Below are 26,817 nucleotides of genomic sequence, written 5' to 3' on the forward strand. Positions count from 1 at the left end.
GAAAAATCCTATCCTAGCAGAAAAAGTGAATAAGGTCTTGTTAGGGAATTACGAGAGAGATAAAGAGGGAGTAAAGCTGAAAGAGAATGTCTTTCAGCAGGCAGGTAGCTATGCCAACGGAGGTCCCTTGGCCTGGCATGAGTCCTGCTTTGAGGTCCTCTGCTGCAAATTGAAACCTTGGCTAGAAGCTGGGGGCAGCTCTTGGTGGGGGTTGGGAGCAGTTTGAGCAGGAATCAGACCAAAATCTTTCAATAGAAGTTTCAATTAAATGAGATTACTGCCCTAGGCCTAGATTTCCAGTAGATTGGTTCAGTTTACTGGGAGTGGTATTGAGCTAATTTTTAACTCAATCTCCATCTCCTTCTAGGGCTAAGTAGAGAGGTCCAGGAATCAACTAGTCCCACCCAGATAACAGAATGAAACCACTTTATCTTGATTCCCTGGAGATACCTGCCCCAGAGTCAGAGAAAGTTTTGGGGCTCCTCTCATCACCTTGAAAAGTCATATTTAAGTACTTATTAAAAGACTATTGTATAAAGCATTGGTAAAAGATAAAAGCCAGTATCTCTTCTCAAAGGAGCTCACAATTTAATTGGAGGAGACGAAATATAAACAAATTATCAGATAAATTAGAAATAATTAACAAAGGGAAAGTATTAAAGTAAGGGGGCTCAGGAAAAATTTTCTGTGGAAGGTTAGGATAGCTAATACTTGAAGGAAGTAAGAAGGCAGAGAGATGAGTGGAGAGCATATTCCAAGCATGGATGAAAGCTAGTGAAAATGCCCAGAATTGGGAGATGGAGCATCTTCATAGGAAGCAAAAGGAAGTCAGTATTATTGGTTCACAAGGTACATAGTGGGACTTATGGTGAAAGAATATTGGCAAGGTGGAGGGGGGATGTTATAAAGGACTTTGAACAACAAACAGGATTTTATATCTAGTCCCAGAGGGACTGTGCTTTTTGTAACTGTAACTTTTGGTAACTGAGGATTGATCCTAACAGGGAAAGGCAGAGAGAACAAACAGAAAACAAGTATAAGGTATTGAGAGAGAGCCAGAAAAGACTTTGGCAGCAGTAGAGGAGAAAAGGGGGTTTATTTCGAAATCCAAAGTCAACAAACTTTGGCAACCCATTAGATAAAGGGAAGGATATAAGAGTGAGAGGTTCCGGATGAAACCTAGGCTGTAAACCTGGGTGATTGAGAGAATATACTCAACATGGATTGGCGATTTAGGAAAAGGGATCGATTTAAAAAGAAAGATAGCGAAATCAGTTTTGGACATGCTGAGTTCAAGATGTCAAAAAGGCAGCACTTTAGGTTAGAAAATGTGTAAATAAGGTCTACAAATATTAAGTCAACTGGAGAGTATGAAGATTATGAAGAAGTCAGACATTTATCTATATTCTCTGGTGCCCAATTGGGCTCCTCAGCGGATGAATACATTATTCTGTGGTGAGTATACGTGTCTTTCCTGAATTAAGGCTCAGTCTCGAAAGTGAGTGAGGCGTTCATTGGAATAAGGCATTCAGCAGGCCCTTTCCCATAAAGCAGCGCCAGTTTACCATGACTATGAGTCACACCCGCTGGGGGCTGGGGTGTGATCGATGCTAATAGGGCGTGCTGTGATTGATCGGTTCCAGCTCAGTGGTTTTATCGGAGAGGTCTGGAGTTTTGTCCTACCAAAGACAATCCTGGTCAATCTTGTGAACTCACTTCTTAAAAGACTTAATTAAAAAACAAACAACAAATTATAATTAAGAAGTCACTCTGCCAGGGAGGGGCTCTTCCGAAGTCCGATATGTTGGGACTCGCCCGCCATTGCACAGGTGCTGAGTGCCAGTCTAGAGCTTTATCCCTCACTTGACAGATGAGAAAACTGAGGACCCTCAGGGAAGATGCTTTGTCTTGATACTGATAAAAAGTAGCCGGTTTCAAACAGTTTTGCCTCTCTCTGTAGCGTTACAGCGCGATCCCTCGCACGTAGTATTTCATGGATGAGAGAAAGGTCGTGGTAAAAAGCGCAGCCCCCCGGAAAAGAATGGTCCGCTTTTAGCAGCACGACATCAATAAGTTCAGAGAATGATGGAGATCCCTCACAGAGCGTAACGTTTGCTGGCAGTCCCAGCCGTGCAAAGTAGCGCTGGAGCGGTCAAGTGCTACCGTGCGCCGGGCACAAGGGCACAGGACAGGCCCTGCCCTCAAGGAACTAGCGATCTGAGGGAGGAGACAACACGCAAAAAGCGGATTCCAGAACTAACTGGGGCCAAAAGCGGGGCTCAGGGTACTCCGGGTCTCAGGCCAGCGCTTTTTCCAGGATGTCAGGGAATCTTTTCCATGATCCGTTTCTAAAAAGGAGGCAGTTTGTGGAGAAAGAGCAAACTTAACACAGCAGTTGCAGCTAAATCGCATCGAAGTACCAGTCAGAACCCACGGCATCCGCTACGCGCCACGGAGGAGCAGCCCATCTGCGGAGAGCCCCCCCTCCCCCGGACCACGTGGGGGAGCAGGGCGCTGCAGGCGCTGGAGCGGCCAGCTCGGGCTCTACGTCACTGGGTCCTACATGACTTTGAGGCTGCTCCGAGCGGGGCGTCTCATTGCAAACTGGGCTGCTCTGCGAAGTGTCAGGAAGTTCCCTCTCCGGCGACTATGGGGAGCTTGCGTGGCCTGTGCCTGGCGGCGGGTGAGACCCGGGGCGCTGGCAGGGAAGGAGGGCGGACGCGTAGACCCCCACCCCCCGGAGCCGGCTCCCACTCTGAGGGAAGGGGAAAAGAGCCCCGAAGACCACCCTCTTACCCGCCGTCCCCTCAGCCTGGACCCTGCCTCCCACCCCGAGGGGCCCAGCTGGAGCCCCGGCGGCTGCTGCCGTGGGCAGGTGGTTCACCTGCCTCTGTTAAGCCTAGAGGGGCTGCGGGGGCGGAGCAGCGCACACCCTTTGCTGCGGCCGCTCTAAAGAGAATTGTTTCCCTTTGCTCAGCTGCTTATCCGTGGTACCGGGGAGGTTCCTAGTGCGGGATTGGAGGGAGGGGCGACTAAGCAGAACTGACCGATACGGAAACTACAGAGACTTGCGTTAGTGGGGGGAGGACGGGTGGTGCTGAAGGGTAAAAGTCTTCTCAGCTCAGAAGTAAGAGGGCAAAGGGATAGGGAGGGGATTCTTGGAGGGGCGGATAGCAAAGTGAGGGCGGGTAGAAAAAGCGGAGGCACGGGGAAGAACGGGAATGGGGGAGAAGGATGGTGAGGGGAAACGAGGAGGAAAAGAAGCTACTCATACTTACAACGAAGTCTGGATTGGATAGAGTCACCCATAAACCGGAAGCAATAGGTTAAAGTTTTGATTTTTTTTTTTTTTTTTTTTTTTAAGAATGAAGGACTTGAATTCAAGGATCCAGGGTTGTGTTTAGTTCTGCTGGTTCCTGGCAGTGGGATCCCAGGCGGTCACCTCGACTGTGCGATTGGGCTGTGAAATGGGCACACATGTTTGGGGGGTGGGGGGCAGTGAGAATTAAGTGACTCAGGGTCGCTCTGCTGGGGTGTGTTAAGTCAGGGCCGGTGCTCTCTCCAGTGCTCCATCTGACTGTTTTGTTTTGCTTAAATTAGATCTGCATTGTGTGTGTATGTGTGTGGGTTATAAGAAAAGGTCCTACGTGAGTTGTTCCTTAATCATTGACATATAGGACAGAATAAATCCAGGAATACATGGTTTTCAGTACTATCACTATTAAGTTAACACTTTGTGACTTAAGGGACAAATCTTGAATCTCCTTGTATCTACCTCATACAACTCTAATGCCCTAGAACATATCTGCCAGCTTGAGAGTGGAGGAAACTTTCACTCTAGGAGTTCTAATGTTGAGTGTCAGATCTCTCCTGCATTCATGTCATCTAATCAAGGAAGAAATACCTATTACTAAGACCCTAAGGTTTTGGTCACATGGTAAATATCAGAAAACATCATTGGTTTAGCCACAAGCATAGCTCTTGCCTATTTCACAACCTTGTTCAGGGTACTTAAAACAAGAGTCTGACTTCTATCTACCAAAAAGCACTTGAGGAACATGTAATGACTTCCAGAAGTAGCTAGGGTAGTGGATTAAGGGGTAGAGAAAGTTAGGAAGACCCAAATTGAAATTCTTCCTCAGAGAATGTATTGCCTGTATGTCCATGGTCAAGACGCTTATTTAATCTCTCAGCCTAGGTTTTCTTTTTCCTTTAAAAAAAAAAAAAAAAAAAAAAAAAAAAAAAAAAGATAATTTTTTATTTTCAAAATACATGCAAAGATAATTTCCAACAGTGATCCTTGTAAAACCTTGTGTTCTAAGTTTTTCTCCCTCCCTTTCCCCTCCCCTAAGCAGCAAGTAATCCAATATATGTTAAACATGTACAATTATTCTAAATATATTTCCACATTTATCATGCCGCACAAGAAAAATCAGATCAAAAAGAGAAAAAACTGAGAGAAGTACAAAAACAACAACAGAAAAAGGGAAATGCTATGGTCCACACTGAATCTCCACAGTCCACTTTCTGTATGTACATGGTTCTCTCACAAGTCTATTGGAATTGGCCTAAATCACCTCATTATTGAAAAGAGTCACGTCCATCATAGTTGATCGTCACATAATTTTGCTACTGTTCACAAAGTTCTCTTGGTTTTACTCATTTTACTTAGCATCAGTTCGTGTACATCACTCCAGGCCTTTCTAAAATTATCCTGCTGATAGTTTCTTATAGAACAATAATATTCCATTCCATTTTCTGAGGCTGGGGTTAAGTGACTTGCCCAGGGTCACACAGCTAGGAACTGTTAAGTGTCTGAGACCAGATTTGAACTTGGGTCCTCCTGAATTCAGGGCTGGTACTCTCGCCATCTAGCTGCCCCTTCAATTATCTCTCTACTCTAATATGCTGTCCTAATTTCTTTTGATTGATCCTGTTAAAAACTTCCCTATTTATGCCTCCCAGCTTCCTTGGCTTTTTTCAAGTCCCAGTGAAAATCCCACCATCACTGGAAGGCTTTCCTTCATTCCTCCTTAATTTTAGTGCCTTTTCTTTATTGATTATTTCCAATTTACCTTCAAGCAGAGTTTGTTTACATATAGTTGTTTGCAGTTCTCTCCCCCATTAGACTGTGAGCTTCTTGAGAGTTAAACTGAACTTGAGAGTTCAAAGATGGAATCTTTGTATTTAGCTCTTAATATAGGCCTGCTACATGGCAGATTCTTAATTAATGTTTTTTGATTGACCTCAGGACTAACCTCAGATTTTCTTTTCTATCCTCTGGCTTTCCTCATCATCCAGCTTCCGGCGATTGTTGCTGAAAAGGCCTCTCAAGGCCCTTGGTGTTTGAGGAACAAAATAAGTACATGAGACTGCCAAAGAACTTGTATATCTGTCAACATCATTTAGAGCTAGAAAGGACCTCAGAGTTCTAAACCAGCTATCTCATTTTACACATGAGGAAACTGAAGTTCAGGAAGAGTAAGTGACCATCCAAACCCATAGAATTATAATCATCAGAGAGAGGATTTGAACTCTGGGTTCTTTGGCTTCAGTGCCTGTTTACTTTCTATTGTACCAAATAATAGATAATGGTAGAAATTATTAAGAAATTGATATTTGACTTTCAAGGTTGGAGAAGATAGTTATAAATGGGGATTAATATGAAACAGCTTCTAGGGAAAAGATTAGGATTTTATTTGGGTCTTAAAATAATGAGATAGTGATAGTATAGAAGTTTTCTTTATTTATTTTTTATTAATTTTATAATTATACAGTTTTTTGACAGTATATATGCATGAGTAATTTTTTTAAATAACATTATCCCTTGTATTCATTTTTCCAGATTTTCCCCTCCCTCCCTCTATTTCCTCCCCTAGATGACAGGCTATCTCATACATTTTACTTGTGTTACAATATAACTTAGATACAATATATGTGTGTAAATCCCATTTTCTTGTTGCACGTTAAGTATTAGATTCCGAATGTATAAGTAACCTGGGTAGATAGACAGCAGTGCTAACAATTTACATTCACTTCCCAGTGTTCCTTCTCTGGGTGTAGTTGTTTCTGTCCATCAATGATCAGCTGGAAGTGAGTTGGATCTTCTTTATGTTGAAGATATCCATTTCCATCAGAATACATCTTCATACAGTATTGTTGAAGTGTATAGTGATCTTCTGGTTCTGCTCATTTCACTCAGCATCAGTTCATGCAAGTCTCTCCAAGACTTTCTGAATTCATCCTGCTGGTCATTTCTTACAGAGCAATAATATTCCATAACCTTCATATACCATAATTTACCCAACCATTCTCTAATTGATGGACATCCATTCATCTTCCAGTTTCTAGCCACTACAAAAAGAGCTGCTACAAACATTTTGGCACATACAGGTCCCTTTCCCCTCTTTACTATTTCTTTGGGATATAAGCCCAGTAGTAGCACTGCTGGATCAAAGGGTATGCACAGTTTGATAACTTTTTGGGCATGGTTCCAGATTGCTCTCCAGAATGGCTGGATTCTTTCACAACTCCACCAACAATGTATTAGTGTCCCAGTTTTCCCACATGATAGTATAGAAGTTTTCAAAAGCTATTCCTCCAGTGCACAATCTGGCAGATTCTTCCAAACTCTATATAAAATCCTGGTAATAAACCAAGTAGTTGGAAGACTGCTTTCCAACTGCCTTATGCCATGAAGAGGAAGTTGTGTGGCATAATAAATATAGCACTAGACTTAAGAGTCAGGAAAATGGTCAAATCTTAAGTATATTTGGCTCATCATCCTATAGTAGACCAATTAAAAACAGAAACTATCACTTTGTTGTGATGTGCTGTATTTTCCTTTCTTTTTGTCCATAGCATTTAGCACAGTCCCTGGCATATAGATGCTTAATAAATGCCTAGTTCACTAACTACTAGAGGACCTACCAATGATACCTACATGGGTAAAATGACAGATCCTTGAAGAAAATATCATATTGGAGAGCAGTTCTAGGCAGAAGAATGAAGAAAATGAACAAATTCAGATTTGAAGACAATGTGTGAGGAGAATGGGAAAGTCTTAAGGAGTTAAAACAGAAATCTTGGGGTAAATTATCCAGTAGGGTTGGATAGTTAATGTAAGGCCAATTGATGGAGATCCCTGGATGCCAGACAGAATTTTCACTTAGTATGTTTGGCAGTATGGGTGTGTGGGCTTTTTTGTTTGTTCTTGACCAAGGAGAACAGAAAAAAAATAGCTTGGTGGTTTTGTACAAGATATGAGATTAGAGATAGATAGCTAAAATATTAGAATAATTCAGATATGAGGTCACAAGGGCTCAGATCAGGGTAGTGGATTCATTGAAATACTGAAAGGAGAAAATATTAAAGATATTGCGAAGGAAGAATCTTATCAGATTTTATTAGATTTTCCCGAGAAGGAAAAAAAGATGATTCATATTTGTAAACCTCTAAAGAGTTAGGAAGAAATAAGGAAATTGGAGAAGAAAGGAGTTTTTAGTAAGAGGCAATTTCTAAATGAAATTGGCTTCTAGTGTGATGGTTAAAAGGGGGGATGATGAGTCCAAAGAAAGATCTTTTAGAGCAAAGGAGAGATGTTTCTTCCACTAAGGTTAGTTATAGAGTGAAGAATGAAAGAACAGATGAAAAGAGGGTTATGTTTAGGTGAAAAATATGAATGGAAATCTCATGATAGTCTTAGATTTCTTTATGTTTTGGTGAAGAGTAATCATTTTATAAATAATGAGAGTAAATGCTTAAAAGAGAAGTTTGTGGAATAGTCACTGTGGGAATTAAACTTCGGCATTAGTGAGGAAGCCAAAAAGGATTTCCAGTGGTCTGGGCCTGTATTTTGACTCTGTAGATCAAATCTGTTTAATTAACAGACTGTCTCTAGTACAAGGAGTCCCCAGCTTTTAGAAATAGGCTATGTTCCAAAGATTCACATAAGTAATTTTAGAATTCTGGAAGCATTTTCCCATGAAAAGATTATGAATAATAATTAGGTTCCCAGGCTATCCCACAAAATTAACCCATAGTCTAACTCTTTGTCCATTTTTTCTTTGCAATTTCACTAACTTTTATTCCCACAACTACTGCCTAGTTTTGGCCCTTATCTTCTATCTGGGGTGGAATTAATCTCTCCTTTCAGTCCTACATCCTATAACTAGAATCTTATGAAATCTGTTTTAATTATGTCATTCCCCTCTGTGGTGATTCAGATTTATAGTCATAGGCAAGGTGAGAATATGTTAGTTTAACTCTTGGTAATGACTCACAAGTAGACAAAATCTTGAGTTAGACCAGCTAAAAAAGTCCAGTACGGTTATCAGAACTCAAGAGAGTGCAGATTCTGATTATAGGAATGTGTTAAGCAAGACACAATCAGTCAGGCAATAGTGGTCATGTTGTGGATAATAGGTATAATCAGATCCCAATAGTAGTTAATTTAGATTTCTAAAGTTAGAGGGATTGATGTCAGATAAGTGGTAGTCTCATCAATGTGGATCTTAACAGTAGAACACAGCCAGGCAAAACTCAGGATAATCCAATGTTAAGGTTTCAGGCCTTCAAGGAAGACACAATCAGGTTAAATTACATATATTAAAGAGAAGTTGCTGAAGGAAAAAAAAGTATTATGTATCATTTTTTTAAATCAGCTTAGCTATTAAGTTGGTCTTGATCCCCTATTCTCCCCTCTTCCTCCCAAAAAAAAACCCTTGCCCTTTATGGCTGTAAAGAACCTTGATTAGTTAGGACAATCCCAGATCTCCAAGAACATCATTACTCATTCTTTTCATCAGCTCAGGAAACAGCTTTATCTGTGTCTGGTGGGGGGGGTGGGGAGAGGGAGGAGAAACAAACAAACAAACAAACAAAAAACAGATATTAATAAAGAAACTTTGTTAAGAGTGAGAAGAGCCTCAGGAGCTCTATAGGGTCATATCCTGAAATGGATGGATAAGAACTTAATCTTTCCAGGAAAATTAACTTATTCTCAGAATCCTTGTCTTCAGATGATCCGTTCTACTACTGGGACCCAGAGCAATAATTCTGATAACAGAGATTATATCACATAAAAAGACTGATGGCTTCCCTTTGCCTAGGCAAGAAGATAAAATTGAATCTGCTTGGCCTGCAACAATATTTATCATAGTCATGGAACATTAGTGTTACTAGGATTCTTAGAGACCAACGCATCCAACCCTTCATTTTATAAATAAAGAAACTGAGAGCTAGACAGATTGTTTTGTCCTTGGTCAAGGTTTTTATGGCAGGTCTAGGAATTGAATGCTGACCTAAATCCCAGGCAGTTTTCTTCCCATTATGTATCTGGTAATTCTTGTGCCCTTTAAACTTTTTCAAAAGTCTGCCCGTAAATATACACAAACCACAACTATATAAAAGGAAAGTGAATGAAAATGATCATAGACTCCTGTAAAGGGCTAGAACTGAGCAATGCACTTGGATAAAGAAGCACATGAGACTAATTGCCAATTGGACAGTTCCCTATTAACTTGTTTGAAGGTTGACCCTCCCCAGTTGTTCAGTGCTGACTTGATTGGTGGGACAAAGAGGGGGGGAGTGACGTGTGTGGGAGGAGGAGGAGGAGGAAGAGGAAGTGAGACAAAGAAGCTGACTCAGTCTCTCCTGGCGTTTGAGGGAGGAAGGTGTGTGTGAGGTAGCTAGGCCTAACCCCCTGAACTTGACTGTAAAAGATCAAGAATAAAGACGTGTAGTGATCCTGCTTTCAGCTGATTTCTGGGAAGACAGAGTTCCAGCAGACTCCTCATGAAGATGTAAAAGGGAGTGACTGGGAAAGAGGATATATGCTTTTTTTTTTTTTTTGAGGCTGAGGTTAAGTGATATTTGCCCAGGGTCACACAGCTAGGTCCTCCTGAGTTTCAGGCTGGTGCTCTATCCACTTTGCCACCTAGCTACCCCCTGGATATATGCTTTTAATGAAGCTTTATGCTTTTTAAAATGAATTTGGATATGTTGTATATGTGATTTATGTAAGCTTAATTAATTGCTACTAAGCAACTTTAGTTGTATTGATTTTCACTATTTATAATTTAATAAGATTTTTTTTATGTCTCCCTACCTGGAAGAAATAGCTGGTGACTAGCAATGAACTTCTCTCTCAGATCTCACAGATTTCCCTAGACCTCCCTCTCCCCAGCAAGTGAAGCAAAATCTGAAAATAACCCCATCTCACCCAGTTATACACATTCTTCTAAAAGATCTCAGAGATCTTTTACTCAGCTTTATGGAAGAATTTTCATTGCTAACATTTGCTAACAAGGAAGGCTAATTTAATGTTTCCTTGGTATGAGTGACCTTTCCACCAAAATTCATTATGAAGGCCTTTATCATTCATGCCCTATCCCATATTTCCATCTCTGTTCTCTTTCTCCCCCCTAAAGCCTTCAATTTTCCCATTTATAAATTCAATATAGGTTATGTTAAAAAAAAAATTTTTTTTTATAGTTCTGTGGCAAGTTGAATGGGTTGCTGTAATTTTTTTTTTTAATTAAAGCTTTTTATTGACAAAACATATGCATGGGTAATTTATCAACATTGACCCTTGCAAAACTTTGTGTTCCAAATTTTCCCCTCCCTCTATCTCCTCCCCAGCAGATAATCCAATACATGTTAAATATGTTAAAATATGTGTTAAACCCAATATATGTATACGTATTTATGCAATTATCTTGCTGGGTTGCCAGTAATTCTTACTAGTTGTTCAAGCCTTCCAGGCATGCATTGACTCACAATGGAAAAAGTACTGACCTGCTGTTAAAGTTCTATATAAACTCCTGAAAACAACTAAATGGTGTAAATTTCCTGTGGGGTCTTGCAATTGAATGTAGGGATCACAAAACGATGATTTCTTATCGGTAAATATTTGATTTATATACCTATTTTATACATACCTGGGGTCATATAAAAATTTCTTGGGCAAAAAGGGATCACAAGTAGAAAAAATTTAAAAACCTTTGGTATAATGGATTGGGCTAGGAGTCGGGAATCCCAGAGTTTGAATCTTTTTCAGTCTACCAGCTGTGTGAACTAACCACTTCTCGGTTTCTTAGTTTTCTAATCTGTGAAAGGTCCCTTCCAACTCTTATCTATGTAATCCTGTAATATTGGGGATGCTAGTTGGCTTCGTCAGTTTCCTCTCCATAAAGAGAAGATGTTGGACTAAATTATCTTTTAAGTTCCCTTTAAATTACATATTTTCCCAGAAATTGCCTAGCTTATAGTTTAAAATACAGTTAGAAATGACAACTCTGCAAATGAATTTGGACATGTAAAAAAAAGTCTTATTATCCACATCTGGGGAAGATAACAAACAATCCATATCCCTACTGAATTAGAGTGATGGGAAAAGTTAGTGAGCCTTGGTTCAATAGGGAAAAAAAGGGACATTAATTAAAGCCCGGCAGTTCAAAATTCAAATTCCCTTGACCTCTTAATTTTTTCAGGATCCTGGAGAAAAAAAAGCTATCAATAAAATGACTTTGAAATTGCGCTTAAAATTTTAATACTCAATGTTCTGCCTATTATTTTGGTAAAATTTGTTGGTAGAACAGTTAATGTTCTTGTTGCTAATGTGATTGCAACTGCTAAAGAAGGAATATAGATGGTAATCATAATTTATTATTTTTTAAAAAGAGGTACAGTCGCTAGAAATAGTGAGATGAGGTTAAAACCCTGGGGGGGGGGTTCATTTTAAGTAATAATAGCTAGCATTTATTTAGTGCTTTACAAATGGTCCCATTTGATCCTCAATGAATAGGGCCCCTCTTTTTTAAATTTTGCCCTTTTTACACTTGAAGAACTGAGACAGGTTAAGTGACTTGCCTAGGATTTCATATAAACATTTATTAATATGTAAAGCAGGATTTGGGCTGTTCCCAAGGCCAATATTATTCACTTTTACACCTCGTTGCCTCATTTTATAGAAGAACATTTTTTAGTAGAACAACTATTAGATGTTATTACTTACACATGACAATCCTTCCCTCCCCACATTTAAAATTCACTTTTTTCCTTTTCTTTTTTTTTTTTTTACATTTTAAAAATTAATTTTATAATTATAACTTTTTTTGTCAATACATATGCATGGGTAATTTTTTACAACATTATCCCTTGCACTTACATCTATTCCGAATTTTCCCTCCTTCCCTCCACCCCCTCCCCCAGATGGCAGGCAGTCCCATACATGTTAAATGTATTATAGTATATCCTAGATACAATATATATGTGCAGAACCGAATTTCTTGTTTCATAGGAAGAATTGGATTCAGAAGGCAAAAAATAACCTGGGAAGAAAAACAAAAATGCAAACTGTTTACACTCATCTCCCAATGTTCCTTCTCTGGGTGTAGCTGATTCCATCCATCTATTGGAACTGTCGCTCTTTTTTTCTTATAAAATTTCTAACTTCCTCCAAAGCCCAACCTAAGGACTATCTCCTACATTTACCACTTTCTTGTTCTCTTCACCCACCCTCTTTAAACCTACTGTGTAGGTTTAAGCTCCTTGAAGGGATATTTCATTTTTAGTTTCTCTGATATGTAAAATCTAGGCAAAGAACAAAGACAGACATTGGGCATCCAGATTGAGCTGAGCTAGTCTCTGGATTGGTTGAACAGCATTTCGTTGTCATGATCCTCATCATGCTTCATGACTTTGACCTTGGCATATATAACTTACACCAACTTGGCTCACGGAGGGGTGTGAGGGTGTAAGAGCTAGGTGGTCTACAAGTTAGAAGACATGAGTTCAAGTTTTGCTTCTTACATATAGGCTTAGTGATAGCATTACTTACCCTCTCAAAAATTCTGCCAAATGAAATACTTCAGAGATGTATTTATTTACTAGTCTATCCAGCTGAGGTTAATGTCATTTAGATAGAGACTAGTTGAATTTTTTTTTATTAATCCAAACAAGAGAGCCTTATACTATATTATGGGATGTTGAAAAACCTCTATAAAAATAGGATTCTGGAAAGGTACAGTTACTAAAACCTCAAAATGAATGTGGCAGAGACCATTGCACTAAAGAGGTATAAAATAACTACTAAGTTCATAAGCTATCTGTCCTCTAGTCTTTATTATCTATTGGCATTTTGCTGTAAGCTAATCTATCTAGTGAAGTATCTTTTTTTTTTTTTTTTTTTTTTAACCTTTAAAATATAGTCTGTACATTGGTGGGTGTATACATGTTTATTTGTGTATTAGAAAAGCTTTCTGTATAGATGCATGAGAGCTTTATGAATAGTTTTCTCCTAGGACTGAAGATTCTCTATTAAAATTGCCTGGAACTTTTTTCCAGTAGTTTACCACCTTTTTTTTTTTTTTCTTTTGGGAGCAATGATTCCCACGCTCCAATTCCTTTTTTCTCTAGACTCTCACAATTTATGCTGGCTTCTTTCCAGCCATGGAGCAATCATTAATTTGCAAACAAAATATGAACAGTGAAATGTTAATCTAAAATTGTTATAACCTAGCATGAAGATTATATATCACAGAGAAATAAACTGCTACATAGAAACATTGAATTGAATACGATTTTTAAAAGTACGATTGTATCTGATATGTTGTCAGTTGCAACACCATCTTCCAACTCATATCTGTTATCTAATTAATTTGTACTTTTACTTTTTCCTATTTAGCTACCGAACTTCCCAAATTTTCTATTTTCCTTTTTTCCCCTCCATGGAAACCATATACCTATTTAACCTCAACAAATATTTGTTTGCTTATCATATGCCTAATTAGCATTGTTAGGCATTGTAGAAGATATCCAAAATATAAACAAATCCTTATTCATTCAAGAGTGTATTTCTGGAGCACCAGCCCAGGAGAACCTAAGCTCAAAACTGGTCTCAGATAACTTAACACTTAACACTTAGCTATGTGACCCTGGGCAAGTCACTTAACCCCAATTGCCTCAGTACCAAAAAAAAAAAAAAAAAAAAAAATGGATATTTTTATGTATCCAAGAGTACTCTAGGTGAAATCCTAGTTTTCAATCAGCCAAGTGCCACATACATCTTATATGCCGAGCATCGTGTTGGCACTAGGGACACAAATACAAAAGATTTCAAGATACTTACATTCTACAGTAATAGGTAGCATGGGAAATTTAACTGTTGCTGTCCTGTTTCTAGTTCATAGAAGCTAGTCTTTTGTCAGTGAATTCAAAAGCTAAAATGTAATTTGAATACAAAAGGAGAATTTGTCAAAATGTATTTATTAAGAAAAAAAGAAGATGCAAAGTGTCCATGACCCCATAGTCACATAGCTGTGGTGTAGCTGTGGGCTTCCAGTCATTGTTCTGCTTGACTTTGCTGCCACCTTTCACATCAGATTACTCATCCTCTCTTTGAAGGATCCTCTTTCCTTTCTCTAGGTTTTCATATTACTTTCTCTTAATTCTCTTTAGATCATACCTGCTAATCAGGTGCCCCTTGGGGCTCTGACTAGAGCTCTCTTCTCTTTTACTATTTCAGTTGGTGCCTTATCAACTTTCATGAAATAAGTTGTCATTTCTGTGCGGGCAATTCTTACATTTGCTTTATCCAGACAAGTTTTCATCCTGGCATTGGTGATGTGACAGGAGTGTCCAAAACTAACATGCTGTGATAACGATGCTACTTTAGTCTAAATATGATAGAAAGTCCAAATATATGATGATTCAGGTGACTTTTCAGGAAGCTTTCAGTCCTAATTGTTCTGTTAAGATGGGTCCCAGGACCAACAACTTTGTTTTTTGTTTTTTGATTTTTTTTTTATAATTATAATTTTTTTTGACAGTATATATGCATGAGTAATTTTTTTTATAACATTATCCCTTGTATTCATCTTTCCAAATTATCCCCTCTCTCCCTCTACTCCCTCCCCCAGATGATAGGCAATTCCATATATTTTACATGTGTTACAATATAACCTAGATACAATATATGTGTGTAAATCCCATTTTTTTGGTTGCACATTAAGTATTAGATTCCGAAGGTGTAAGTAACCTGGGTAGATAGACAGTAGTGATGACAATTTTCATTCACTTCTCAGTGTTCCTTCTCTGGGTGTAGTTGTTTCTGTCCATCAATGATCAACTGGAAGTGAGTTGGATCTTCTTTATGTTGAAGATATCCACTTCCATCAGAATACATCCTCATACAGTATTGTTGTTGAAGTGTACAGCGATCTTCTGGTCCTGTTCTTTTCACTCAGCATCAGTTGATGTAAGTCTCTGCAAGCCTCTCTGTATTCCTCCTGCTGGTCATTTGTTACAGAGCAATAATATTCCATAACCTTCATATACCATAATTTACCCAACCATTCTCTAATTGATGGACATCCATTCATCTTCCAGTTTCTCTTTCATATGAGTGGATATAATTTCAATTTCATCATCTGAGAATTGTCTGTTCATATCCTTTGACCATTTATCAATTGCAGAATGGTTTGATTTCTTATAAATTAGGGTCAGTTCTCTATATATTTTGGAAATGAGACCTTTATCAGAACCTTTAACTTTAAAAATATTTTCCCAATTTGTTACTTCCCTTCTAATCTTGTTTGCATTAGTATTGTTTGTACAGAAACTTTTTAGTTTGATATAATCAAAATCTTCTATTTTGTGATCAATAATGATCTCTAGTTCTCCTCTGGTCATAAATTCCTTCCTTCTCCACAGGTCTGAGAGGTAGACTATCCTCTGTTCCTCTAATCTATTTATGATCTTATTCTTTATGCCTAAGTCATGGACTCATTTTGATCTTATCTTGGTATATGGTGTTGTGTGGATCCATATCTAATTTCTGCCACACTAATTTCCAGTTTTTCCAACAGTTTTTTTTTCAAATAATGAATTTTTATCCCTAATGTTGGTATCTTTGGGTTTGTTAAACACTAGATCGCTATAGATGTACCCTTTTTTGTCCTTTGTACCTAATCTGTTCCACTGATCAACTGGTCTATTTCTTAGCCAATACCAAATGGTTTTGGTGACTGCTGCTATATAATATAGCTTTAGATCAGGTACACCTAGACCACCTTCATCTGACTTTTTTTCATTAGTTCCCTTGCAATTCTTGACCTTTTATTCTTCCATATGAATTTTGTTGTTATTTTTTCTAGGTCATTAAAATAGTTTCTTGGGAGTCTGATTGGCATAGCAATAAATAAATAGATTAGTTTGGGGAGTATTGTCATCTTAATTATATTCGCTCGGCCTATCCAAGAGCACTGAATGTCTTTCCAATTATTTAAATCTGACTTTATTTTTGTGGCAAGTGTTTCGTAATTTTGCTCATATAATTCCTGACTCTCCTTTGGTAGATGGATTCCCAAATACTTTATACTCTCAACATTTGTTTGGAATGGAATTTTTCTTTGTATCTCTTGCTCTTGCATTTTGTTGGTAATATATAAAAATGCTGAGGATTTATGTGGATTTATTTTGTATTCTGCAACTTTGCTAAAATTCTGAATTATTTCTAATAGCTTTTTAGCAGAGTCTTTGGGGTTCTCTAAGTATACCATCATGTCATCTGCAAAGAGTGATAGTTTGATTTCCTCATTTCCTACTCTAATTCCTTGAATCTCTTTGTCGGCTCTTATTGCCGAGGCTAGCGTTTCTAGTACTATATTGAATAGTAATAGTGATAGTGGGCAACCTTGTTTCACTCCTGATCTTACTGGGAAAGGTTCCAGTTTGTCTCCATTGCATATTATGCTTACTGACAGTTGTAAATATATGCTCCTGATTATTCTAAGGAATAGTCCATTTATTCCTATACTCTCAAGCGTTTTTAGTAGGAATGGATATTGGATTTTATTAAATGCTTTTTCTGCACTATTGAGATGATCATATGGTTTTTATTAATTTGATTATTAATATGGTGAATTATACTAATAGTTTTCCTAATATTAAACCAGCCCTGCATTCCTGGTATAAATCCTACTTGAATTATCCTGGGGATGATTTTCTGAATTATTTTTGCTAATATCTTATTTAAAATTTTAGCATCAATATTCATTAAGGAAATTGGTCTATAGTTTTCTTTCTCAGTTTTCAATCTACCTGGTTTAGGTATCAGTACCATATCTGTGTCATAAAAGGAGTTTGGTAGGACTCCTTCATCCCCTATTTTTTCAAATAGTTTATATAACATTGGGGCTAATTGTTCTTTAAATGTTTGGTAGAATTCACATGTAAATCCATCTGGTCCTGGGGATTTTTTCCTGGGGAGTTGATTAATAGCTTGTTCTATTTCTTTTTCTGAAATGGGACTATTTAAGCAATTTATCTCCTCCTCTGTTAATCTAGGAAGCCTGTATTTTTGGAGGAAGTCATCCATTTCACTTAAGTTATCAAATTTGTTGGCATAAAGTTGGGCAAAGTAACTCATTATTTCTCTAATTTCCTCTTCATTAGTGGAAAGATCCCCCTTTTCATTTGTAAGACTAACAATTTGATTGTCCTCTTTCCTTTTTCTGATCAGATTTACCAAAAGTTTATCTATTTTATTGGCTTTTTCATAAAACCAACTCTTGGTTTTATTTATTAATTCAATAGTTTTTTTACTTTCAATATTATTGATTTCTCCTTTTAATTTTTGTATTTCAAGTTTGATTTTTGGTTGGGGGTTTTTAATTAAGACCAACAACTTTGAAATTTGAATCCTTTCTTACTCATCCTTTTTTCTCAAAGGAAGTGTTTTTGCCTTTAGCCCAGGTAGTTGAGAGAAGGAAGATGTCATGGCTTTATGTTGCACCTTTTTGCTTCCATTTCCACTCCATTTCTATTGTCATTTAAGGAGGAACAAGAGACAAGTTGGAGAGTAGAAATGCTATTTTCTCAGGTGTATGATAAGGGAGAAATTACCTCTTGCTCTATTTTGATTATCCTAGAGTATGTTTCTCCATTGTCCTTTTGGGGAGATCTTTTAGATGACAGAAGAGACTAGAGTGTACCTGGTTGGAGAGGAAACAAATTAAGAGTGTTTTGCTGGTGCCCTTCAGAAAGGGAGCAGATCATCTTTTTTTTTTTTTTTTTTTTTTTTTTTTTTTTTTTTTTTTTTTACCTTTTTTTGTTAATTTTATAATTATAACTTTTTTTTTTGACAGTATATATGCATGGGTAATTTTTTTTTTTTTACAACATTATCCCTTGTACTCACTTCTTTTCCGAATTTTCCCCTCCTCCCCTCCCTCTACCCCCTCCCCTAGATGACAGGCAGTCCCATATATGTTAAATGTGTTATAGTATATCCTAAATACAATATATGTGTGTAAAACCGACTTTCTTGTTGCACAGTAAGAATTGGATTCAGAAGGTAAAAGTAACCTGGGTAGAAAGACAATAGTGCAAACAGTTCCTTCTCTGGGTGTAGCTGATTCTGTCCATTATTGATCAACTGGAACTGAATTAGATCTTCTCTATGTTGAAGATATCCACTTCAATCAGAATACATCTTCATATAGTAGTGTTGTTTAAGTGTATAATCATCTCCTGGTTCTGCTCATTTCACTTAGCATCAGTTGATGTAAGTCTCTCCAAGCTTCTCTGTATTCCTCCTGCTGGTCATTTCTTACAGAGCAATAATATTCCATAACCTTCATATACCACAATTTACCTAACCATTCTCCAATTGATGGACATCCACTCATTTTCCAGTTTCTAGCCACTACAAAAAGGGCTACCACAAACATTTTGGCACATACAGGTCCCTTTCCCTTCTTTAGTATTTCTTTGGGATATAAGTCCAGTAGAAGCACTGCTGGATCAAAGGGTATGCACGGTTTGATAACTTTTTGGGTATAGTTCCAGATTGCTCTCCAGAATGGTTGGATTCTTTCACAACTCCACCAACAATGTATTAGTGTCCCAGTTTTCCCACAGCCCCTCCAACATTCATCATTATTTGTTCCTGTCATCTTAGCAATCTGACAGGTGTGTAGTGGTATCTCAGAGTTGTCTTAATTTGCATTTCTCTGATCAGTAGTGATTTGTAACATTCTTTCATATGAGTGGAAATAGTTTCAGTTTCATCATCTGAGAATTGTCTGTTCATATCCTTTGACCATTTATCAATTGGAGAATGGTTTGATTTCTTATTAATTAGAGTCAGTTCTCTATATATTTTGGAAATGAGGCCTTTATCAGAACCTTTAACTGTAAAAATATTTTCCCAGTTTGTTACTTCCCTTTTAATCTTGTTTGCATTAGTTTTGTTTGTACAAAAGCTTTTTAATTTGATGTAATCAAAATTTTCTATTTTGTGATCAATAATGGTCTCTAGTTCTCCTTTGGATACAAATTCCTTCCTCCTCCACAAGTCTGAGAGGTAAACTATCCTCTGTTCCTCTAATCTTATTTATGATCTCATTCTTTATGCCTAAACCATGGACCCATTTTGATCTTATCTTGATATATGGTGTTGTGTGGGTCTATATCTAATTTCTGCCATACAAATTTCTAGTTTTCCCAACAGTTTTTGCGAATAATGAATTCTTATCCCAAAAGTTGGGATCTTTGGGTTTGTCAAACACTAAATTGCTATAGTTGTATATATTTTGTCCTGTGAACCTAACCTATGCCACTGATCAACTAGTCTATTTCTTAGCCAATACCAAATGGTTTTGGTGACTGCTGCTTTATAATATAATATAATCTTAGTGTTCTTGCCCTTACTTTTTCCAGAATGTGACTGGAACCTTTGACCCTTCTTCAGGAGCAATTATTTCCTGATCACCTGCTGATTCAGGGCTTTTCAAACTCAGTAGCTGGAAATGCTGATTGTATACATTTCTTAGTCTTTATTACTAAAGTTAAAATGACATCTAATCGTGATTCTTGCCCTAGTGCTGCACATCCAGATGAAGTACCTTTTTTAAGGTTTCAAGAAGTATTTTGTTTATATTTATTGTATTCCTTTTAGAAATTAATTTTCTTTTTATAGTTGCAGAACCAAATAATAAGAAATTGAACAGAACTCAGTTTATCACTGAATGAGTACAGTTTGACCTTTTCTAAGTTTATTTAGGAACATTGAAGTTGGAATCTGAGTTTACATCTTGATCCAGCTATTTAGCTAGTTACCTTAGGCAAGTCATAACCTCTCAGAGCCTCAGTCTCTTCATCTATAAAATAAACATGTTGTACTAAATATCTCTAAAGTTCCTTCCAAAATCTAATATCATATGTTTTATTCTCACTTTTTGATTACCCCTACCTTCAGTTTACCAAAAAGAATTTTGATATTAATTCCTTTTTTTAAAAAAAATTTCTCAGGGATAGGTAAGGAACTGAAGTCAATTAGAGCAAATCTAAAGTTAGGTTATAGGTGACTACTAATTTAATACAATTTGAAAAGTGGTTGGTGCTGAAGAAATCATTATATATTTCTGAAAATTTTTTAAAAATTTATTGGACGGAGTTTGGAAAAAATAAAACCCAAACATTAAAAAAAAAAAAAAAAAAAGACAAAAAGCTGGAAACTAGAGTTCATTAAAGAATGTAATTAATTTTTAGATATTTGATTGGTTATTGTCCTTTGTTCTCTAAGAGGACCAAATGACATCACTATGTTAGTCAAAGTAGTGTGTCTGACTGTGGCTGATCAGACCATTATGAGCTCAGAAAGCTGTGCCACAAGTTGGACACAAATAGTCCCTATGAACACTTGGTCTGATTTCTCTAACTTGCACATCTTATACTTAGCTCACAGAGTATAATACCTTTCCTGATGAGGGCATGCCATGCTGGGTGGTCTTGTGCCAATGTCCCCCATATCATACAATCAATTCTAGGGTGTTTTTGTGTGTGTGTGTGTGTGTGTGTGTGTGTGTGTGTGTGTGTGTGTGTGTGTTTTTCTGAGGCAGTTGGGGTTAAGTGACTTGCCCAGGGTCACACAACCAGGAAGTGTTATGTGTCTGAGATCAGATTTGAACTCAGGTCCTCTTGACTTTAAGGCTGGTGTTCTATACACTGGGCCATCTAGCTACCTTCAATTCTAGGTTCTTAAGAGAGATCTTAAAAATATCCTTGTATTGCTCTTTTTGACCATCTTATGAGTACTTACTCTGTGTGAGTTCTCCATAAAATAATCTCTTTGGCAAGCATATATTTGGTATTTGAACAGTGTGGCCAGTCCAATGGAGTTGTGCTCTCTGCAGGACAGTTGGAATGCTTGGTAGTTTAGTTTGAGAAAGGATCTCAGTGTCCAGTACCTTATCTTGCCAGGTGATCTTCAGAATCTTCCTAAGACATTTCAAATGGAAGCTATTCAATTTTCTGGCATGGCGCTGGTAGACTGTCCAAGTTTCACAAGTATGCATCGATGAGGTCAGCACAACAGATTTGTAGACCTTCAGTTTGGTAGTCAGTCTAATAACTCTTCTCTCCCACACTTCCCTTTGGAGTTTCCCCAACAATGAGTTAGTTCTAGCAATGCATGTGGACATTCCAAAAAAGTATACTACCAACGTAAGAGAACTTCTCTACAGCATTTAACTTCATTTGCTGTAACTGATAGTTCCACGTATAGATAGTGTGATGCTGGCTGATGGAGTACCTGTGTTTTCTTATGTTAGTTGTTGGACCAAAATTAGTACAAGCAGCAGAGAATTAATTCATACTTTGTTGCATCTCAGCTTTGGAGACTATATTGAGTCCACGATCATCTGCAAACCAAAAAACCAGGCACCAACACTGCCTCCTTTTTGATTTGACTTGTAGCATTTTCAAACTGAAGACTTCCATCAGTGTGGTAGCTGACTGACTTTGATGCCATGTTTATCTTCAGTGAAGACATTTGAAAAAAATAACTGAAAACATAATGCTAAACAGCATGGGAGTAGGCACCCAGCAAGCATGCCATCATGAAATTGATGTACTATACCGATGAACTTCTCTGGGCAACCACATTTTGACATAATTTTCCATAAGCCCTTGTGGCTGACATTATCAAGCCCTTGTGATTGGTCAGCTCTGTTTAATGGCAGGACAGAGTCAAGATGAATGGTGATAATTAACTTAAAGAGCAGTGGATGACCTTGGTGTCTTCTATGTCTAACCAAGCACTAAGTGCTCCACAGCAGCTGCTTTACCTGCCTTCATGGCCATTGGAACATTGGAATTGTTTGCATCTGCCCATTCCACCAGGCAAAGTTTGCTGTGCTTGGAGTAGACTACCCCCAACTCACTGTAGGATTTGAGACCCCTTGGTTACACTCAGTCTATTGTATCCAGTCTGCTAAAATGGTTTTACCAGGATGTGACCACTGTGCATGCTACAGCTTCTAGAAGTCACAGGTGAAAGGTAGATCAGGGCTGCTTTTCACTATTGGTATCTACTTGATCCATCTAACTTTCACCTTTCTACCTTTGTTCTTGGCAAGAGGAAGACTTAGAGTTTGGTGTTGGGCTGTAAATAGGTAGACTTAATTGAGTCTGGTAGAAAATCATAATTAAATCAAAAGGTTAACTTAAAAAGTATGTCAGGAGGGGTTATCAAGCATCTAAGTGGTACAGTGGATACAGTACTATGCCTGAAGACTTTAAATCTGGCCTCAGACAGTAACTAACTGTGTCCTTGGACAAATCAGCAAGACAACAAATGATAAAATTGATAATAAATGATAAAATTGATAAAATAAGAGAGGTGAAGAGGAGTTTTGTAAAATTGGGTGCTTTACAAGAGTAGGTGGTCCCCTCAAATGTAACTACTATCAGTTAGATGGTAATTGATTCAAGCAAAATCATTTGTAGTAAGAAATTGAGCATATGGTCTTCGTCACAGAGTATGTTTAAAACTCAATTTCATAGAATAATTATACATTTTTCAAGAAAGAGCAGTTTAGTGGAATGCTTCATGAATTTGTGTGTCATCCCTATGTAGGGACCATGCTAATCTCTGTATCATTCTAGCTTTAGTGTATGTGGTGCCAACGCAATCATGAGTTTAATGGGAAATAATAGCAGCATATTGACAAAAAGAGAAATAGCGCAACAGTAAATATAAATATGTATTATTATATTATATATTATATATTGTTATATATATTACATATATATATTAAATTATATATTAAATAAATAGAAATTGAACTTCTGGGTATATGAGAATTACTTAGTCAATACCATATAAATAAATAAATCAATGACAATAGGTTACAATTCTTGTTTTAGGCCTAGTTGTGATTATGCAGATTACAAGACCATGTCAATTTAGGGAAGGAGAAAAAGAGTGTTGGAAAGCAAGGTTTTTACTTAACAGTATAAATAAAGATTATTGTCCAGGTTAAAGTTGAGGCAAGACAGCCCTACTATTTACTCCCCATGGCTACAAGAAAGAAAGACCCAAAGCATAGCTTGGAGGCTACTCTTGTTGCTATCTAGAAAAGGGATATGCCAAAGGGAAGAGACCTCAGTAGTTCCTTATCCTGAAGTCCTTGCATGCTTGTTATTTCTAGTCAAACTAAGTCACTTGCTTCTAGTCATGTGTTCTTCTGGAAGTCAAGAGACCATCCCTAAGAGTGATGCAGCCTGTTAAAATTTCTGTCAATGAAAACAGTCATTTTGGAATAAGAATGTCTGACAGTATCATGCCCAATTTCTCTAGTTGTAAATTTTGAGAGAGATGAACTAGGTTGAGGGAAGATGGTCACTTTTCTACTCCCTTATCCAAGGATGTAAATTGTTAGCTTATGACATTGTCAGGGATAACAAAGAATTACGGATATCTTGTGTAAAATATGATGGAAGTATTAATTGGGAAACAAACATGATATAAAAAAATTGATTATATTTTATATTCTTAATATGTTTTTTAAACTAAGCAAAACTTAAGTGTCATTGTAAATGGGATATGTGGTCTCTAGGCATTTTTCCTCTGAAAAAAGTTCCAAACTCAGTTCTTGGAAATATTTCTTCTTTTTTTCAGCAAACTGCCTGAAATTGTGTGAAAGAGAAGTTTTCCCTTCTCTCCAACTAGGCAGAAAAGGAGATTTGAAGATGATGAAAGGATTTTGTACAAAACCACAGGAAAATTCAAAACCCTCATCTAAAGGTAAAGTTGAATTAGGCTATATATAATATAAATTCTGCTCTACTGAAAACTAGTCTTTTTCTGTCCCTTAATTTGAGGTATCTCCTAAAACTCAATACTTAGTTTTCTTTTAAAAAATTCTTTTGAAGAACTCTTTTATGACTTTAGTTATTCCTCTTGATGACTTTCAAAACTTTGCCTTTAATCTCTGACTTCTCAGAGCTCAAATTTTTAAGACTCAACATCTTATTTAACTTTCATTTTTATATATTTCATTTCACACAAACACATTTCACACATTTCACACAAATATAATGCCTCTTTTTTGGGATTTCATCCTCTGGTTTTCTATAGCATTTATAGTAAGAACTATATAATAACAATGACCGCTCACATAGCATTCTGATGTTGGGAGGAGAAGTATATCATGAAAATAGAGTGCTAGTGGTAGATTCAGGTCCTGCTTTGAGCACATTACTAGCTATGAAATGCTGGGCAAGTTAAGTAATTTCTCAGACCCCTCTGGTAACTAAGACTTGGCAAATATGGTTGATCTGTATTAGTAGAAGGAGTCCTTCCATCGAGACTTCCCTGTCACAATGAAATCATAGGTCTGGCCTGTATAGAACTCTTACTCATTGACTGTGGAACAACTATGCCACAGCATGAAGCCTATCTGTTCCCAAAGCTACACCACAGATTTCATCTTGAATGGCTCCCTCATTTTTTTTTCTTTTTTTTTGGTCAGTCAAATCTTTATCCATACTTGAAATTGTACCCCAGGTCCTACTACTTCCATGCATTCTAGCTTATTTCACTCATCTAACTTGCTCCTTTGATTTTGAGTCCCATGTAATTTTGTAACATTTTTATTGTTTAACTTTTTACATGTGTATATATGTGTATATATATATATGTATATATGCCTTTCTAACTAAATTATGAACTCCTTACAGAGAGCGGGGACTATGTCTTGTTTTTCCCTGAATAGGTTTCACATATAGTTGTGCATATAGCACAGCTATTAAATATTTGTTGAATAAATGTGTCTCTTGTCAAGGATTTTTCTCTTATTGTAATTTAATTATCACAGACTAGTTTTTTACCTCACTATAACATGTATGCTATGAATCATCTGAAAAGACATCAGAAATAATCAGCAAATTGTGGTGCCTTCATGTCAGTTCTCTTAGCCCTTCATAAAAAAAAAAGATATAAAAGAGCTGGAGAAAAACAATAATAGAATAGTAAGACTGTTCAGAGGGAGGGAGAAACTATTGTATAAGTATCCAATAAAAATAAATATCTAATAAAGATATATAACTCTGGGGTCTGACCTAAGAAAACAGTATAAACAGTATTAAAACTCATAAAAGGGATGGTCAAGTTTATTAAGGATTTATTCTCTGATTCTTACAATGTCAAGATACAGAGATGCCCCAAGGTATAGGAACAGAATAAATTTAGGATATATAAAAGCAAATACTTTTATCACAACAGGTGGCAAATTTAAACACGCTTTTTGGTCATTAGAAGTAGTTCAAGCTGACAATAGAGATTGAAAAGTTTAGGTAACTATGAGGATTCTAGAACCAAATTAAGTTATTAAAGAGATTAACCTTTTGTAGTTAATTCCTCAGAGAACAATTTCCTTCTACAAAATATTCTATAGTACATCTGTCAGAGAGAAAACTTAGAGCCAGATGGATCAGTGGACCTGATCTAATTAGCCATTCCTACTGAATCAGCAGTATTGTCATTTCAAATTAAAGATGGTCAATTTTGTAGTACTTTTGTACTTTTAAAATTCTCCATATGATAAGCTTATTTTTGCATGATTCTGGAAAAAGAGTTTCTTTAATGAGAATTGTGATTACATTACCCCCTTTTTGTGTTTACTTCTTAATTTTGGAAGGTTCTGCCCTAATTCATCCTCATTAAGATAGTACTTTTGTAGTACTTAATGTACTTATACAGTATTATATATGTATTCTATATGTTACCTACGTGTGTTTGGTCCCCCTACTAGAACAGAAAGCTGAAGAATGTCTTATCTAAATTTTGCATCCCTCTAGCACCTAACACCATGCTCGAACACAACAGGTGCTTAATAAATGTTTGTTTGTTACTACCTTACCCTTGTAGTTCTCTATTGAGCTACTCTTAATGCCCGTCCTTTGACGGCATAGCTAGGCCACAGTTACCTGTCTTTGGGCACCAACCTGAATCCCACAGAGACAGACCACCAGGAGGTAGGAGTGAAGCGAAAGAGAACTTTATTCTTAGATAGCACATATTTATGCCCCCCTGAGGATCTGGGGGAAAGGGGAGGTCCTCTAGGAACCTGGCATGATGAGATTAGCCCAAGAAGGAGGGAGGCATGCTAGGTTTTGAGAGCACTAAAGAGGGAGATGTGGTACCTAGAGTCAGATATCATCTCTTGGGGCCTCCATGTAGGACTCACCTGTGCCTCAGTACCTCTCATCCTTCAGGTCCTCCTACATGCCTTGAACTGCATTCCTTGCTTTTAGAGGCTTTTTAACCCTTAAATTTGTTGAATTAATTTTTTTGTTGAAGAAGCGATATGTTTTGTTCCATCTTTTGGATAGAATACATGAATAAAGAAAAAAGTGAATTTATTAAATGCTTTCCAAATGTAAAGCATTACATCAAATGTTGAGATGGATAATCTTTGAGGAGTTTGCAGTCTATTTAGAATGATAACACAGAAACACAAAAATTTA

General features: G+C 37.1%; 1 protein-coding gene and 1 non-coding gene across 2 annotated transcripts in view; one reads left to right on the top strand and one right to left on the bottom strand.

Moving 5' to 3' along the window:
- The first annotated feature begins 2,358 nt into the window (after window positions 1-2,358).
- Window positions 2,359-26,817, top strand: part of FAM162A (family with sequence similarity 162 member A) — a 36,749-nt gene continuing 12,290 nt past the window's right edge. Inside the window, exons 1-2 of the mRNA XM_074301378.1 lie at window positions 2,359-2,683; window positions 23,969-24,094. Of these exons, the coding sequence (XP_074157479.1) occupies window positions 2,650-2,683; window positions 23,969-24,094 (160 nt within the window). The 5' untranslated portion in view covers window positions 2,359-2,649. The remainder of the gene's footprint in view (window positions 2,684-23,968; window positions 24,095-26,817) is intronic.
- On the bottom strand, window positions 22,880-22,983 carry LOC141565193 (U6 spliceosomal RNA). The gene has a single exon (XR_012488880.1). It is a non-coding gene; the product is annotated as a U6 spliceosomal RNA (small nuclear RNA).

This window comes from Sminthopsis crassicaudata, chromosome 3, assembly GCF_048593235.1.
Source record: "Sminthopsis crassicaudata isolate SCR6 chromosome 3, ASM4859323v1, whole genome shotgun sequence".
Taxonomy (NCBI): Eukaryota; Metazoa; Chordata; class Mammalia; order Dasyuromorphia; family Dasyuridae; genus Sminthopsis; species Sminthopsis crassicaudata.